At 32.5% G+C, this 19,855-nt stretch overlaps 1 protein-coding gene across 3 annotated transcripts in view; it reads left to right on the forward strand.

Annotated features, from left to right (window-relative positions):
• Positions 1 to 19,855, forward strand: part of for (cGMP-dependent protein kinase for) — a 133,940-nt gene that overhangs the window by 57,300 nt on the left and 56,785 nt on the right. For 2 of the 3 annotated variants that reach the window (XM_089224915.1, XM_089224914.1), the window contains exon 3: positions 18,527 to 18,693. In XM_089224915.1, coding sequence (XP_089081041.1) covers positions 18,527 to 18,693 — 167 coding nt within the window. Of the gene's footprint in view, positions 1 to 7,162; positions 7,809 to 18,526; positions 18,694 to 19,855 lie in introns of those variants that run through there. The other variant, XM_089224916.1, reaches the window with a different exon arrangement.

Here is a 19,855-nt window from a genome sequence, read left to right on the forward strand (position 1 = left end):
TAAGACGACGTTTTTTTGTGGTTATATGTTCGTTTTTATAATTACCAATATACGTGCAATTAATTTATTATAAAATTACACTCAAGAAATATAAAAATGCACACTGCAGACCGTAAATCGATTACTGTCGACTGTCATCGGTCGCAATAACAATTACAAATGAAATGAAATGAAATGAATAATATCTAATGAAAATGTATAATTAGAATTAATATTGATAAAAAGACGCGCTAAATAATATAATATGGTCGTGATACTATCATGAAATATATATATGTACAACAAAACATGATTATATGATTATGATTTGATACTCTGGGAAAATGCGATTTGAAGGGCGGGGGAGTGACGTGCGAATTCCGGGTCTAGTCGTGCAAATTCGTGCTAATTACGTGCTAAATATTGAGACAAGAAAAAGTTTGAAAATCACATTATTTAAGTTTTGTGGGGGGCTGGGGAAATGCGCAAAAAAGGAAAATTCGATTTGTAGGGCGGGGGAGTGAGGTGCGAATTCCGGGTCTAGTCGTGCAAATTCGTGCTAATTACGTGCTAAATATTGGGACAAGAAAAAGTTTGAAAATCACATTATTTAAGTTTTGTGGGGGGCTGGGGAAATGCGCAAAAAAGAAAATTCGATTTGTAGGGCAGGGGAGTGAGGTGCGAATTCCGGGTCTAGTCGTGCAAATTCGTGCTAATTACGTGCTAAATATTGGGACAAGAAAAAGTTTGAAAATCACATTATTTAAGTTTTGTGGGGGGCTGGGGAAATGCGCAAAAAAGGAAAATTCGATTTGTGGGCGGGGGAGTGAGGTGCGAATTCCGGGTCTAGTCGTGCAAATTCGTGCTAATTACGTGCTAAATATTGGCACAGGAATTAATTCTGTTTTGCCTTTTTTTATGTTTGGCGGGGCTGGTGAAATATTTCTTCAGCCCCCCATGGATATTTTTAGATTTTACGCACAATCTAAAATCGTGCAAATTACAAAAATAGTCGTGCAAATTCGTGCTAATTACGTGCTAAATAATTGCATAAAAAAATTGTTATAATATAAAAGTGGGGGGGCTGGTGAAACGTACGTGTTATTTATACATACATTTATACCTACATACATTTTTTTTTTTAATTTTAAATTTTATTATACAGATTTGTTTTGCTTAAGAATTCCAAAGAAATTATATCGTATTAATACATCATTAGATTATTAAAATATAAATAGTATACGATCAAAACAATAAATAAGTGAAATACGCATAACTGGTAAACGAGGGCTATGGAAGAGTATAAAGCAATTTTTTTTTCAACTGCAATTAGGATTTCGTATTTTCATTAAGTTTCAAGTATTATGTTTAAGCAATACTTACTTTGATTAGTAAGTTTTAGAAATTATGTTGAGGTATACAACTATGAAAGATATTTAATAACTCTGATGAGTCAGGAAGAGACTGCCCTATCACTTAAATACATAATTATATTTATATGAATTGGTAAAAAATAAATAATTTTTTAATATAATATCATGTGATCTAAAGTAATTTATCATATAATGATATGTTGTTAGTGACTTATATTAGGGAGTAAATATAAATATATAATGTATTATATACTTAATAACTAGTTCAAAAACGTTTGTATTATTACTGCAGGGGTTTGATACGATACTGGATCGTTTAGATTTTCAAATTATTATATTATAATTTAATAATAATACGAAATTACGTAAATTAAGTAATTTTTCGAATGTCAAAAGTAAAATTATGATTCCAATTGCATTAATTATTAATTAACCTAAAATGAGATTCTTCTCCTATTTTTTATTCATTCATAATACAATTATATATGCGTGAATGCGTGATATATTGTTTGTTTGTTAAAATGTACAGGTCTTATAGAATGTGCAGTTTATTAGGTCTTAAGTCCGTTTAAAAATTTTAGGTAGGCAGCTAAATATAAATAATGTGCATGTCAATTTTATGAAATTTTAGAATTGTTTTTTTCAGTCTTGGTCCCTCGTTGCGCGTCAAATGCAAAATAAAAAAGATTTTAAGCAGTGACTCAAGCCCTCTATAGTTACTCGCTCGGTGATCCGAGACGGTTATTAGTTTATCACCTTCGTAAATCGTTAATTAGTATAAAAACACTCGTCGAGGCCCTTTGAGATACATTCTGTCACTTTTACGACGTCGCGAATGACACGCCTGCGGTGTGACGTTTGTATAATTTATGCGTATATTTTCGACCATCGCCCAATTATTGCTATTATTATTTCATATTTTTTTCCTTTCATTACCGACACGGAATAGTAACGCTCGACTAACACATAATTCTGGTGTCTTGGTATATCTACCTACCCGTATTCTGTCTAGTCTTCAGCTGAATGCGGGAATCGCGCGACCCACGTATATATTATAATGATACCTCAGGCGCAGTGCAGGTTTTTGCGATCGTATTATCGTTTATTTTCCATTCGACACTACGGGACTAAAGTAAGACCTACACAAGCTCGTTTACGAATAATATTTTTCATACAAAACAATAATATACCTACGTCCTACGCGATTTCAATTCAACAGGGCCGCGTTTCTTCGGGCACGACACAACAAGTCGACAACAATGTATGCACTTACGTATTTGTATATGGTAATAATAATAACACCCGTTCTAGATAACTGTATTTATATACAATGTAACGTGATCTGAGTGAGGGGATGGGGAAAATTTAATTACGATATTATATTGCTATCAAAAGAAGGATTTATATTGCAGGCTATATACTATATAGAGATAAGTTTTTTTCCATAACTGTGAATTCGAGTTCTTTTCTCTTAGGGCCTGTTTTACAATCATAGTTTAAACCTTGGTTACGCTTGAACCACTGATTTTACTGGCCGAATTCGGTGGTTTAACCTGAGTTCAACTATTGTCCTAAGAGGGTTTTTATATATTAGAAAAGACGTCTACCTGGCTATATTTTAATAATTCACTATCCTGTAGTATATCGAAAGATATGAATAAATATAGAAAAACTGTATATTTGCCTATTTGAGTTCGTTCATATTGATAGTGAATGTTAAACTGATTGTGCCATTTTAATGATAACTACTAAATAATAATTTTGACGGAGTAGAAAAGTGTTAAGTATGTATATTTTATTTTTTTTTAATGGGAAACTTATATAAAGTATTTATTTACTATTTAGTGTATAATGTAGCAAAAAATGTTACAATGGTTGGATAAATCTAGATACAGATCGTATAAAGAGGTAGATGAATATTAATATATTATACGCTCAGCCCAAATGTATTATTTAAATTTAATATGTTGTATTACCCTATGGTAAATGTATTGTTGTATTATTCAGTCATAAATCGTCGTATTTTATTTTAATAACACTAACACACATTTATAAATGGTTGATAACAAAATTATGACCTACTGAATATGTATATTGATTATTAGTTATTGGCTATCTGCTCACTGCTTAATAGCAAAATTGTTGTGGAGGCTGACGATTGTATCAATAAAGATTTAAGATAATACTGTCTACAGTTTGATAATGGAAATCCGTCGATACACACGCATCACTTATATTCCATTCGCAGTTGGAAGTGCGACGTGATATATTATTTTGTTATATGATTTACAAGTTACTACTACAACATGGTTGACATTTAAATTTGTAAACAATATTTTATTTTGAAATTTTAAAAAGGTATTTGATAATAGAAGAGTAATTTTAAATTGTAAATAATTCAATAAAGAAATTCAATTCAATTTAAGAAAAATAATATTAATTATAATCAATAAGCAGTTATTGCATATTTATAATAAGAAAGTATAAAGTATATATATATATATACTCGTATTTATTAGTAGGGGTAAATATATTTCAATATTTTTAATCCGCCCCTAATTTTAATTTAGGCTGAATCCGCGCCTGTTATACAGTGTAGCGTGCAAAGTGTGCACACCAATAGTTAGAGAAGTACCTACTTAAGATGCATAATAAAGAATTAAAGAACTCGTAGTTTTTGTAATATTCTAGTTATTTAGTTAATCATAATAATTATGCTTAAATTGAATGTTCCTATGGTAACGTTGTCCCCCTAACTACAGCCAATTAGGTCAATTAAGTAACCCCCCCCCCCCAACTACGATATTATATAGTTATCCAAGGGAAAATTTAAATTCCCTCTAAAGACAAGTTTTTCGTAGCTAGGGGTTTGAGAATTCTACGAGAAGTTTTTTTTATCAAATTAAGGAAACATTTTTTGTCGTAATTATGATGGATTTTTATTTACTACAGTACCGATGATGCCTTTATAGAACCAAATATATAACTGTTGATTAATTTTGCGCTAGTTTTTCTTTTTTTGTTATTTCGTGTAACAAATTCCTAGGTCACCCCTAGAAATCAATGTATAATATAATCACTTTACCATATCAACTCTGTTGATTCATTTTGTTTAATCATTTGATTGTATTCAGTGGCCTGGAATTATTAATGCGGGGGGCATGTTATAAGTAATACCTATATTAATGCATTTAAATAAATTGTGGTGTTAATACCGAAGACACAGATCAATGACTTAATGAGACAATGAAGGGATATAACCTATATAACGTCTCTCCCGGGCACACCACTGATTATATCTTATTCAAATTTTTTTTTTGCGGTATCTTAGTTATATTAGAACTCATCTTTATAAATTAAATATTTTGAAATTTGTTATTATGACATTATAATTATAAATATACGTATGATTCATTGTTTTTCAATGCACTAGAGAAAATATTGAATAGCTACATTGCATTCAAGATTAATTTAAGTTAAACATTACACAATCTTGATTTTTTTGTTTTATTTAGTATACCTACCTACTTTACTGTATATTTGAAGATGGCTGTTAATAAAATAGTATATTTGAATTCGCTCCTATTGGTGGTGGTAAATACCGTGTGTCACTTTAATAATAATAAGTAATGCATGTGTAGGTCAATTCTATAGTGTGTAATTTATGTACTATTTATTTATTTATTTATTTATATATATATATATTATTTACATACTATACTTTAAGTATAGTATGTAACAATTAATGTTACCAGAGATAGAGTGATGTATATATATATATATATATATATATTATATATATAGGTAAATGGATAGTTGTAGAGAGTGAGATGGTGTGAGAGAGGTAGTGCGCGCACGAAACGAGCGTGGCGGCGGCGGAGACAAGCGAGCGTCTCCGTGGCCCGTGGGTGCCCACCTTGAAGCTCAGGTGGCTGCCGTCACCTCCTGCCGTGGTGGGAGTGATGGCGGAGGCGATCGCGCGTCACGTCCCGGGCACCGACTGTGGACATCGTCGCGCCCGCCGCCACCAGTCGTTTCCAGCGTCTATCTACGTATGTGCGGTGTCCAACCGATGTCCGTCAACCGTCGCGTCATCAGTATATAACTTTTTTAGCAATAATATTAATAAAACATAATATTCCGAAAAAATAATAATTCGTTCCGCTCGAGTATATCTCCTTCGGCGTCGTTTGCCGCTCTGTCCACACAGCGTACGTACTCGTGACTCGTGAATGTAAAATATCGTGTAATAGACTAGCGTTTCTAAATGTTCATACCTATTGGGGGCTGTCGCAGTAAAAACGTCAAGAAACACCGGTGTAGTGGTGTAGACAACCGCGTTGGTAGTTTTCATCTAGTCGCCGATCGAAAATTCATCATAATATTATATTGTATGATAATTTAATTGAGTATCGCATTTGTGCTGAACAGCGTTAACAGCACTCATTGCGCGTGGTTTTCCAGAAAGTGACGCGAAGCAATATCGGCTATACTTATGCTGTTTTTACAATCTTTAATCTCCAATATTTTCAAAGCAAGGATTTTTCGCATAACTCGAGTTCATCTGTTCATCATGAATTTCGATAAATATGTCCACTGCTTTTTATCTATTTAGAGTCCAGACCATATTAATCCGCATATAGGAAGTCTGCAATCTACATCAGAGCTATAACTCACAAAATTTCTAAATATAAATATTTTCTACTTATGTGTAGGTATGAACTCCCCATCCCACCGAATTTGTTGTTGTGTACGTGCCTGTTAACGACAAGACGTTATATCTGCGATGTACCGATGCGTTATCGCAGTTAAGTAGCAACTGAACTTAATACGTCATGCGTTATTGAATAGAGGTATACGTCTTCGATCTGTTAGGTACCTTTAATCCGTTCCATGACCTATTTCGCGTTCCCGTGGACACAGACCTCTTAAAGCTCGGTCAAGCCCCGCTAAAATTCATCACGAACTCCTGCTTCATTTCACTTGTATTTCTTTTAAGAGATACGTGTGCAACTGTCAACGACGTGCAGCTTTTTTATAAATCGACGTGTTCGATATTACATCCGATACTAATCGCTAATATAAATAAATAATAACGTCGTCATCACGCATTTGTGTGCACGTATAATATATTAGTTAGCCCCTTCTAAATATAGAGCTGCGGCAAGACCCCGAAGATAATAATCTTCACGTAAAAATGCTCGTTAACGATCAAAATAAATATTATAATAAGAACAAGACTAATAAAAAAATAAAGACACGCCAAAATCGTAAATTATGGTGAAGTTAAATCGTCGTTCAACGACTTATATTTTGTGCGTATATTGTATCGTGCACACACACACAATACAACACGTACACTATACATATATGCGTGATATGTATCTACTTAATTTTTTACGAGCTCGTTTATCGTATATCATATGAAATGGAGTATAATATTTAAGTTTATTATTTTACGTAAAACGTGTTTTTTTGCCGTTTAAAAATAGTATTACGCACGGCCAACATCATCATTTCGGCGATTGCGGTAGGCCCGTATCACGAATTTTCGTCACCCCGGACACTCTTGCGCACCCATCCACCCACTTGTCGTTGCCCGTGTATAACTATAGACTCCTTATTGATCATATTATCGATTTTTAACGCCGCATAGATTTGTCATATTATTATATTACTATTATGTGCCGTAACTCCCGCGGCCGGTTTTCGCGGCTCGTTCCGACCGGAGGACCTTGCGGCCGGCCGGTCGCCGCGCGTGGAATTGAAATCGATCATCGTTTTACAGATCCTTGACCCGGTTGTGTTGCAGCGGCTGTCTACACGCAACGAGACAGCGGAGGGGAAATCACATAATACTATACGCTCGGAACACGTAAACGCAACACCGCACCGTCGCGCGTGTACGACAGTCGGTTTGACGCGTCCGAAACCACACTGCAGCTACACAATATAATATAGCACTCGCCGCGATATACGTGTGTAAACGACGGTACGAAAATATAATATAGACTTACAGCACCAGTCTCTGGCGACCGACCCGCGTGTGACACCGCCCGCACTCGCGATGAGTACGTCCGTGATGAACAGGTTGCGGGACCTGGAAACCGAGCTGGCCCGCCGGATATCCGAGTCGAGGAAAAAAGACGACTACATCGCCCGACTGGAGCACCGGCTCGACGAGCGTGACGCTAGTGTTCGGCACCTGCGCAACGAAATCGACAAGTTCCGACAGGTGGTTCGGCCGCTCACCCATCACATTATGGCCATCCAGATGTCGGCCGACGATCTGGTCGTGTACGGCAACGGCGGCGGTGGTAGTTGCTGTAATGGCAATCACCACGGCCATGCTCCGGGCTCCTCGTTCAAAGGCCGGCCCACTCGACAGGCCATCTCGGCCGAACCGCTTAGGTCCACTGATCCGCTGCCTATCGTCAAGGTTCCAAAGTCCTCAAAGTGAGTTATGTTTACAGGGCTTGATTTAGTTATTTCAATGTCTAATAAAGCTAGAAAATGTTGCCCTTACTGATCAACTGCAGTACTATTGATCCCCCCACGATCAGAGTTACATGATATAGCAAATAGTTTTTTTTTTAAACAAAATTCATTTGTTATGTCATCGAAGATCATGTAAGTTAACTTTGTGTAGAAAGTAATGATAAGTAATCAAGTCATTGTTAAGTTGATTTTAATCTTATTTATATCTTCTTCAGCACAGAAAAATACTTTCCACTATTCAGTTAGTACACGGAATTGATAAACACATAATGAATAATAAATAAGTTTCAATGTTTGGAAATGTTTAGTGAATATTTCATACAAAACTATAATATTTAATGGAAAATAAGATTTCCCTGATTATATAAATTATATTGCGTAGTTACAAAATGCATAATATACTGTATATTCTGTGTGTTACGACTTGCAGATCTCTAGGGTATAATAAGGCGTTAGGAGTTAGGACACAGCAGCTAGTAGGTACTATAGTATCCGTTTAGAGCATATACCGGTATAGGTTGTATCCCATGTTGGCCGATTTCCTGACTCATCTTTCTTACTTATCTAACTTCCTCGCCATCAAAATCATCGTACACACGTAAAAATGTTAACAATGTAATAATTTAAGTTTTTTTGGTTTTTTTTTTTGTGCCGGATCGACGGAAAAACTTGAACACTGTATGGTGTATACCTATTACCTACTACAAGTATTACCTATGTATTTTAAATTTTAATATAGAGTCGATACATAAAACGCTTTTACAATACATATGATTTTTTTGTAAACGTGAAAGTGAATTTTAATACACGTTTTAGACTGATTTAAAGATATCGGTCCTCAAGTTTTAATCGTGTAATTAACACGTGTTTGGGGAAGAACAATATTTGTGCCCTCGACGAATTCGTGTTATAAACGACCTCGGCCAATTCATGCTCCAGCCTGATATTACGTATTTTGAAATTGAGCCAAAAATCAATAAAATCAATTATTATGTTGTGTACTCCTAGATTTTATAAGAAAATAAAATTTTGCGTTATGCCGGCATATAACAATGATTGCTGGTATTGGCTTAGTTTATTTTTATAACGTTGTATATACGTATAGATTTGAAGTTGACGATCACGCATAGTGTTGTATAGGTGGCGAAGGTATACGATATGATGGTTAGCGGCAATGATTTGTAGCAGCTGTCTATGTCGTACACGCACCCCACGTGGGAATATAGTTGTGTGTTATTATCGTTTATTGATCGATGGATGTAATTATTCTGAAAACTGGTTAGAATGTCCCGTAAGTCTTCAGAACGAGCTGCAGAATATATTCAATTTTATGTTTACCGCTCATGTCAAGCGAAATTACCAAAATCATATAAACATATTTTCGTATCATTCCAATTGTTGTTAAGTTTGAAAAACTTAAGTCTTAAGGCTTAAAAGTGCAAAGAATTCTAATCTCAAGTGAAGATGTTAGGTTTAATTCAGGTCATTTTTAAAATTCTTTTCGCGGCATTATAGATCGACTGGTCGTTTGAAATGACTTATTCGATTACCACGGTTTTCAAGCGTTTGGTTCGTTAAAAGCGCATAATATACGTGGTAAGTTGTATTATTTATCACCGATAGTGCATTCAACCGTGGTCATGATGATTTGATACTCTTCTGTGGGTCTTTATTTGTACTTACATAATGACGCTATTGCATATATGATATTATATCACGTAATCGGTCACTGTTAGAAAAAAAAAAAACAAAAAAAAAAAAATACACTGAATGTGAACGGTTGGTAAACAATTGCACGATATTAAGAGTTTTTAATAAACGAACAAAAAATTGTCATCAGAACGATCAACGGTGGTTGTTCGAAGTAAAGGTACAATCATATGTGCACTGAACTGCTTTTAAGGGCAGTAAAACAACAAGTTAGAAAAACTACGGAATGTCAAATTATGTGTATAATCGACCCTCGTATGTTTGAATATGCGTAAAGTTGCCGATATGAACGCTTTATTTCAACAAGATTCTTTACGTGCAATGAAAGATTTGATAAGATTAAATAGATACAAAACAACTCGAACGGGGTAGACCTTGGCGCGGATACATTGCGTGCGTCTAATTAGTCGCCGCGAAGTTTGACATTTTCATACCTTATATGTTTTGTATCAGAACGAATTCCTTGGACCTATGTAGGTTGTACAGCAACAGCTGACTTGGAAAAAAAATCAAAATCCTCAATTGATATGATAGCTGCAGCCCACACTCGTCGATTGCGATAATATAACTTGTTATCTGCAGATGCAGTTACTGGTTAGGAATAAAACCATATTATCATTATATTATATTTTACTCTCGTTGTCACACCGTCAGTCGATATCATAATATAATATAGGCGTGTTGTTACAATGTTGTTGTTGTATAATGTATGTCTTCACTGTAGCGCACAGACGTCAAATATTTGTCATCCCGCGGAGATAATAATAATATTACGACAAGACGATTTGTTTATTATTATTTAAGCGTCGTAAAATATAAAGATCGGGAGCTATGACTTATATAATATTATAACATTATATATCATGTTTATTGTACCTTTATAGTTTATATCAAGTGGGTCGGCAGTGAACGATGCATATTTGTATGTAATAGTATTGTATTAATATATATATATATATACGTTGTCGGTAATTTTTATATCTATTACTACTATTTGCCGTTATCGGCATTTTATCGATCGTACTTAGCCAGTTTGCTGCTACATTAAGATGCACCGCGCACGATACGTAAAGTCATATAGTCATATTATGTGTCCGGTGAATAATCTGAATCGATCGAAACTTTCACCGCTTTTAGCCGTTCACAATAATATATGATATGAATATATTATAATACATTGTGTAAATATATACATATAAATAATACACCAGATACACCTACCTATATGGATTGACACTGTTTGATGATTCTGATCGACGATTTGATACTCTTATCTGTTATTGCTTATTATTATATTATGATAATAATGCGATTCGCCCAACATTGTGCTTCTTTGTAAATCGGGTGCCGTGCGTATAATGCATTATACTATTTTTTTTCGACTCAATGGTCCCTGAACCAAATACTCGAGGTGACTGTAATACGCGTCCGCGTCGTATTATATATACAGTATATATACACTTACCGTAACCACTGCATGATACAATGAATTAAATATAATCGATTTTAAACATCCGTCAAACGTTCAATAATCTATTATAATCATAATTATTATTATTATTAATGACGGCTATACATTAGGCCGCATTTGTTTCGAAAAGTTTACACAGGTCGCGTTTTGTACTCGGGTGACGTGAGCATTATCTGACCTTAAATAAAATGATATAATTTTACTTCTTATATAATTTTCAGAGGGTTGCGTTTGGAGGTTAGGTGGCCAGGTGCAGTATAGAATGGTGCAATGGTCATACTCCACGGGGTTTCGCACTTGTGCATCACATTACATCAGCCCTCGAGTTTGGAATGTAATTTTCTCGCAAACCTTTACCCTTATGTATATACTTTTTTTGTTTCTTACATCTTATTGATCATATATACTTATAAATACCTATAGTTAATACCTACGTTGATGTGGTGTTTTTTACAACAATAATGGATTACTATTTACTGTAGTAATCGTACGGAGGCCTACAGTGTTACGGACACAGCGTTTGTACTTGCTGTAGACGACTGTTTGTAAATAGACCGTGTAAAGTTATTAAAAATTGCCACGTGAAGGAATAGACTAAATTCTGTATTTTTTCAAAAAATCTACGACGTGCGCCTCAAATAAATTGTTGTTTTTAATAATTTTGGTATGTCATCTGTTGTATACACTTGTACAGCTAAAATGATTCTAGAGTAATTTGTTTTCAAACTAGTATAATAAGCATGTACACATGCCAATGCAACGACACCATGGTTGAGCAGTGAGTAAACTCGTTGATCGTACCTTGTTGTTATACAATATAAATTATAATAATATATATCAACTCTATAGGTATCTGGTATATAGTATATAGTATTGAACATGGCCATATAGGTACCCTCGAGCCATAATTATTGTATTATTGTCTGATAATATAATGAGACGTTTATACATATTATACATTTATACCTATAATATATACGTATTTGTCTTGTCTTGGTGCGTCACCTTGTAATTTATCACGTCAAACCATAACGCCTTTATAACCACGCTTATACTACCTATGAGGCACGGGCGATTGACCCATATTATTTGCGCTTATGTTATATTATAAGTATAATGCAATAATATTTTATATAGGTGCACAAAATTTTATCGCACCTACGATCGTAGATTTTTTCCAGTTTAAAATCGATATTATGATATTATTTATACAGTTTGCCTAGTTTGACAGTACCTACCTATGTATAATATGTCTACCCGATGTTATATTAATGGACTGCAATACACTTTTTTAAATACCGTCTCTCAGCAGCTGTAGCAGCGCGTAGAGCTCAATATAATAATGAAATATGTATTATATTAGCGGGAGAGAAAAAATTTAATTTCGAGGTAAACAAGCCTATAGCCAAAATTATCGGAGATACTAATTTCGAAATTGTAGTTTTTGAAACATATGAAATGTCGAAATACTCACACAGTCAGTGCATACGTGTCTAAATTAATAATGCGTTTTTTTCAAGTATACAAAATGTTATATTACCATACATATAACAACAATATTCATACACGCGCCTAATACTTGATAAATTCATTCTTACACCGTTGTATTATACTAAACTGAACTATTGTATAATGGTATTGGTTTTAAATATATTTAACCTTCTCAAAGATACTTATTGTATTTTAATAATTCAACGATTTTCAGAAAGCCATGCACTGTATGTCTGCATATGCAGTATGATAGAACATATGGAATATACTTATGTTTAAAAGTAAACAAATATATTATACCTATATATACATGTATATGTAAGGCTATTGAATCGATACATTGGAAAGTGAATGAGTCCTGAATGCAAATACGTAAATAATATAATATATTATATAGTCTTAAATCGGTTACGGGTTACGCAAGAGAAACAGTAGCATTGTCTGTCGTCTATCTGTGCATTGTATATGATTTACATATTATATTGCTGGCGATACGCTATCAGGTAAATATATAAATGAGATTAGGTACAATAAAATTGTTTTGAAAAAAAAAAATATTGATATAATATTGGTAGTTGTGAACACTGAACATATTAGCTATTCGTATATCTACTTATTATGTGTATACAAAATTATAAACTTGCAATTTTAGTCATAGATTTACTGCTATATTTTCGAGATTTAGATTATTTCATTTCATTGGTTTTTACATTTTTTTTTTTTTATGGACGAATTAATTCAATTTGAAAAATTAAATTTTTTTTAAAGTTATATCGTGCCTGATTTACGTTTAATATTTCATTTATAAAAGTGATTCATGAAGTTTTTCAACATTTTTTCTATCTTAAAATATGTGAATAGATAAATTAATCCTAAATATTTGTAGTATAGGTACATAATAATATTATAACACAAGCTCTAATCAGAATACTAAAATAAAAATGTTTGGACAGTAAGAAATATAGATATTTCAATGCTTGTAAATTAGGTTATCACTATTTTTTAAAAATATTTCTCAGATTTCTGATGCTTAATTAAATAAAACCAACAAGATATTACTTATTGGAAATCTTAATTTTATAAAATTTGCTTGATTTAAAATGCAAATTGTAGATTACTAAATTCAAACTGCTGAATTTCCTGTAATAAAAATAATTGATAGCCAAAAAGCAAAAGTATATTTTTAAACTGATATTAAATCATATACTTTTTGCCAAGTTTACCTTGCCATTTTTCACACTAAATACTAACCATAATGTAATTTATGTGTTGAGTATAATATGTTATAAATGTGTATAGTTGTGATGTATTATGTACATAAATCGGTTTTATGAAAAAGTTTATTGTTAATATCTAAATAATTTGCTAATTGATATTAGACAATATACTTACAATATGTATATACTTCGTATTAGTTACTTATAGTTATAATTTTAAACTAGTGTTTCTTAATGTTATATTTTATCTAAATTTAGTTACCGCAGGTGAAAACTTATTAAATAACAGTGTTTTATAATATTTAAAAAAAAACTTGTGGAAATATTGAAAAAAGAACTGATGAGAAATACGTGATATGAAAAAATATTACTACTCAGAAGCTATAACCTTGGTCGGTCTAAACTCATGTAAAATCGTAGATCAATTGGCCTTCTTTCTTTCTTCTTGTTTATTTCTTATGTTTTTATAATAATCGTAACCCAAGAAAATATATGGATGTATACAATTTGTTGAGTATCCTTGCTTATATATCGTTGGTTACAAATATAATATTAATTTATCTAATATATACTATTATGTTCACGTTTTTTCGCCTAAATTATTTGGTAAATTTATGTTTCTTTTGAATCTAATTGTTAATCATAAAAATATGATTACAGATCAAGTATGAATATTATATATTTGCTAGCATTATCATTATATAAGTATACAACATAATCTATGTTTGTTAGAATCACATTTAATTTACATTTTTAAGTTTTTATATTTAAAATTGTAATCACCTCATAGTTAACATATTCACTCAACAACATTGTAGTCTTAACTATCGTAAAAATAATATAGTTATGTCAACTTAATATATGAAAAATATTACACTTTCGGGCGTCATTGTCACTATTCAACAAAATCAAAATTATAATATTTAATTTACATATCTGTTATTTAGGGTTTTATTATAAACAACAATTATAGTGGATAGACATTTAAATTAACCACGGCGATGACAAATCAAAATAAGACTAACATTTTCTGAATTTGGATTTTAATATCCTACACTATTATAAGTTCAAAGCACTTGAGTAATCAATTTTGTGTATTTATCTTGGTTCGTTGCCATTCCACAGTGGTCACTCGTTAGTGTATTCATTTATTATAATACTTTTATTTTAGTTACAAATATATTAGTGTTTTAATTGAAAGGATTTTTTTTTTTAATTTGCAAATTTTATAATTTTTACTATATAACTATGTATGATAGTATAATATTGAAATATATTTATCATGGTTTTTAATGTTTTATGTTAATATCTTCACTTTAAAAGAACATCTTATTTCTTTCTAAGAAGTCTCATGTATACTAAAATAATTTGGTAGGTATATGATAAATAATTATAGTAAGTAATATAAGATAAAATATTGTTTTTTTTTGTTTGTATAGTTACAATTTTCATTATTTATTTTTATGTCATCATTTTGCTATATATTAATATGTTTTTGGTTGGTATTATATTGTGATAAAATGCTTCTAGCCGATTTTTCGCAAGATTTTCGTCGTTGATTTTGTATATCTTTTTATTTTCTGTGTACAATTTGATTTTGTTTTTTTTCGTAATGGTAGAATATTTTCATAATTGTAAGGTAGTGATTGATTGGTAAAAATCGTCAACGAGTATATAGTTACTCGTTTTTGAATATCAGATTGGAAAGCTGTTATCTATACTTCCCCGATACATATATTTTTTTAAATTTTAATTGATTCTCAACAACAAAGGTAATTGGCCTTAAGCATCAATATTTTTTTACACAAGAATGGAGCTTAACAATAATATATACATAACAATAATAATAGTATGAAAAAAAAAACAAAAAAACGGATTAAAATATATCTAGATTAAATTAGTTGGTTTGTTTAGTAAGTTTAGTTTGTTTTAATTTTATTATTTATTTATTCATCTTTGTAATTTACTGTATATATTGTAATTAATTTACGCTAAACTTAATGATGTTAAAAATGTAATTTTAATTTAATTGGCGTTTACTATTTAAACTCTATAAATTGTGTTTATCATATTTTTTTTAAAACTACATTATGAATTATGATCCTTCTTCTTTAAAAATATATATTTATATGCATTTTATCAGTAAAACTAAATGCCTAAATCATGGTTTAAACTTTATACTTAAATATTTTTTTTTTCACAAAAACTAATTTATTAGGCATATGTGATGTGTTTCGGAAGAAAATAAATAAATAAATATAAACTACAAAAATATAGCAGTAGTATAGCGTTTATTAATTTTATGCTGTTATATACAAATAAAGATTAAATTATGATTAAACGATAATATAATTACATTTTTTTATGCCTTTTAAAAATATCCACTAATGCCTATTCCAATAAAGCGATAAAGCGATAAAGATCGGATAAAGTAGATAATATAATTCAGTTTTAAGGTGATTACCTGTAGTATGAGTTATATACTTGTATACAACAATGTATAATAATGCCTTATTATTACTGGTATATGGATGCAACTTCTTCGTTATATGACGTGTTTAATATATTTTAGATGACGACAATTGTATATTTTCTGTTGTGGCCGACTAGAATGTTGGGTAAAGACAGATTTTGTTGTCAAGATATTTTTTTTTTTCAATATGAAAATTAGTTCACTGAACACTATAAATTGTGTGTGTTTTGTTGATAATATAATAAAATATCATATATGTTCCGTACAGGAATTGTTTGAGTGGACTGTATTGATGCTGGTTCAGTTGTTTAGAGAATTGTTACGGAGTATCTGTACCGTGTGAGTGTTTTTATACCGCGCAAGTCTGCCCGTGGTGGGTCTTGCTACGGCGTAGATGTGTCGTGAGTGTTCTATACCGCGCAAGTCTGCCCGTGATGGGTCTTGCTACGGCGTAGATGTGTCGTGTCAGAAGGTCCCGAACCGCTTAAGTCTGCCCGGGTAGGTCTTGCTACGGTGAGGTAGGACTGACTACTGACTGATTTTGTGCTCCGCACTCCCTTTTATAATCTTGGTCTCGCCAGCTGCGGCGCTGTGTACTAACATGAACCGCCCATGATTGTCTGTGGTTGGTTATTGCGTACGGTCACGTGACGGCGCTGGCCAATGCATTGGTTGTTGCCACCTTCGAAACCACGCCCACAGCAGTCCGATTATAATGCAGTTGTGTGTATAACGGTGTTGTTGCTGTAGTTGCCTAAATGGTGGTCGGTGGCTGGTTGTTGCTGTCGTAGCCACGCCTACCGTGATCTTGTGATTCGTTAAAGCGCTTGAAGATATGCAAACGCCGGCCTGGGATTCGCTAAGGCGCGCTGGCGCGTCCGTTCCGTTTCAGAACAACACGGGACCGGCCGTTTTGCATGTTGTGGCACCGTAGCCGGCGTGCAGACCCGGGCTCCTTTAGAGCGCGCGGGTTGCCGAACGCTTCGTCTTTGCTCACCGTGAGCCCTCATACTGTTACCAGTGGAATGAGCATTTATGACATTATACATTAATACTCTTCGCAGAATACACACGGGTCACCAAGAATAGTTCGATTGGGCAAGTTTGTAGCTATCGTGTACCTTATTGCGACCGGTGCTCTGTGGACCAGTCTGACCCGTGCTCTACATAATACATAGATCCGGCCGGTACAGTCGGCGGGAGGTTGGTAGCTCATGTACGCCTCCCGACGTCAAACGTGCCCGCCGTTGCAGCGTTTATTCGCGACGATCGACAGTCAGAGTGCCGACCGACTGTATTCCGAATCTCATGCTATTATGCAATCGTATTTTGGCCCCAACGGCCCCGTACAAATAACATACATATATTTAATAAAAGAAACTATATTTGATAATATTACCTGGGGAACAACACGACCCCGCGTGGCGTGAACAATATATTTTGCATTTGTCATAATTTATATAGCATGTCAACATGTCATATCATAATAATCGGTATAACATATCAAAATAAAACTTCTTAATAAACAATAATACATGCTCCCTAAATAATTATTTACTTTATTGTATTTTCGAAAACTCCAAAATTCTGAACTATTTGTTGCTCTAAAAAATAAATTAGAAATCATAATAATGATGTGAAAAAAAATGGTTTTTATTACGTACAATTATTACTGGCATGGTATCAAACGAATTGTTATAAAAACATAACTAGTTGCCTAAAATAATAGGGATATATTTTGTGAAATGCTCTGGCAAAATATCGGAATTTTACATTAGTTAGTGATTACTCAAAACTAATTTAGGTAATATAATATGTATATTCAGCTGCACAGTGCTTATTCAGTTAATGGTGTTATTTTTCGATTTCCACCTACATTTTCAAACTAATAAAAAGCTTTACTATTACTGTGATAGCTATAATATTAAAGCTTCGAAATACCTATATGTACAAATTTATCAATTAGTTTTATTGTTTATTCTAAATTTACTTTTAAATAAAAGTATTGATTAAAAATGTGCATAAAACGATTTAGTTCTAGATTGTTTTTAATATCGTATATTTGTGACACTATGGTTTGCCGCATTTGGGAACTTGTGCTGAGGTCAAGCATCGGCCTTTGTCACTAGTTCCCGGATGGGTGACCACTAATATCCCCCCCCTACGATAGCTGCATAAAATTATGTAATGTAACAATTATTTATGTTTACCAATAAGTGATTAGGTTAATATAAATAACAATAATATCAACAACAACAACAATAATTATATTAGTAATAATAATTTTAATATTAAAATTGAAATTACTTTCCAGGTCTAGGGAATTGATAAAAGGTGCTATTTTGGACAACGACTTCATGAAAAACTTGGAATCAACACAGATTAGAGAGATAGTGGACTGTATGTATCCCGTTGAGTATGCTTCCGACAGCATTATTATTAAAGAAGGAGATGTGGGCAGTATTGTTTATGTTATGGAAGGTAAGTTTTTTAATCTAATACTATTAAAACATGATTATTATTATTTGTACCTACAACATATTATTATATCACATCCAATTATTTGAGTGTACAATTTGGACTTGGGTAATTAAATTAAAAATAATTATAGATATAAGAATTTCCAAAATAGTAAGTATATTGTATTTATCCAGAGTAAATTAACTTAATATTTTTCTTACGTTTTATAAATGTAGTGTAATGGTGTTAAGAGGACCATCTGCATGTATTGTTTTCGTTTTACAAATATAAAACATACCTAGCAAAAACGGTTTTGCGTGGAAAGAACCAAGAAGACTTCAGTCATAACTAAGAAACCAAATTTAACTCACTTCAGAATCAAAATATAACAAAAAGCCCATGAGGCCGTCTAAATAATATTCTTACCTTTAAATTGTATAATTCTAACTTTTAAACTAACGGAGCAAAGTGTGATCTGCAGATCAACATGTTGAACGTAAAATTTGCCATGTTTCGCACTTGTAAGACGAAGATAACACATGTGGGTATCACGTCCTCTATATTATACAAAAAAAAAAATTGATTTTAAGCTAGTATCGATTATCTATCCATTACAAATATAGTTATGGCTACAACTTAACAAACGCATTATGATTGAACTTTTATCGTTAACGGTTGTATGCGACGTTTTATAATGTGTTTAATAATTTTATAACGTTCTGAAATATTGTGTTGTAATACGATTCTACGACATTGGCTACTACAATAATCTAAATCTATACATTTTAATATTTTATCGTGTCTGTATATTATTATATCGATATTGTGATTTTTGATCAATATAAAAGTACCATAACAGTAATCGTTTTTGACGTTGTTCAGTGTAAAAAGACAAGTAATAAACAATATTTATATATTGTTTTATTAATTATTATTGTATTATAAAATAATAGAATATACTACTGCGAATTTGATGTGGCAACTCAACGTACACACGTGTCGGTATTTGGCATGTTCGAGCATTTGGCGTATATTGTCGTAATAATGACGACTATTTTATTATTATGTTAACAGGGCGCCTAATGTCTAGGGTTAGGATCACCTAACCTAACCTTGTTTGTTGTTGTACATACCCGTTTGTCTACTCCTCTTCTTCCTTTACGTTTTAAAACACGACTGTTTT

Source organism: Diuraphis noxia, unplaced genomic scaffold (assembly GCF_037042655.1).
Source record: "Diuraphis noxia isolate RWA-SAM2 unplaced genomic scaffold, SU_Dnox_SAM2 contig0003, whole genome shotgun sequence".
Taxonomy (NCBI): Eukaryota; Metazoa; Arthropoda; class Insecta; order Hemiptera; family Aphididae; genus Diuraphis; species Diuraphis noxia.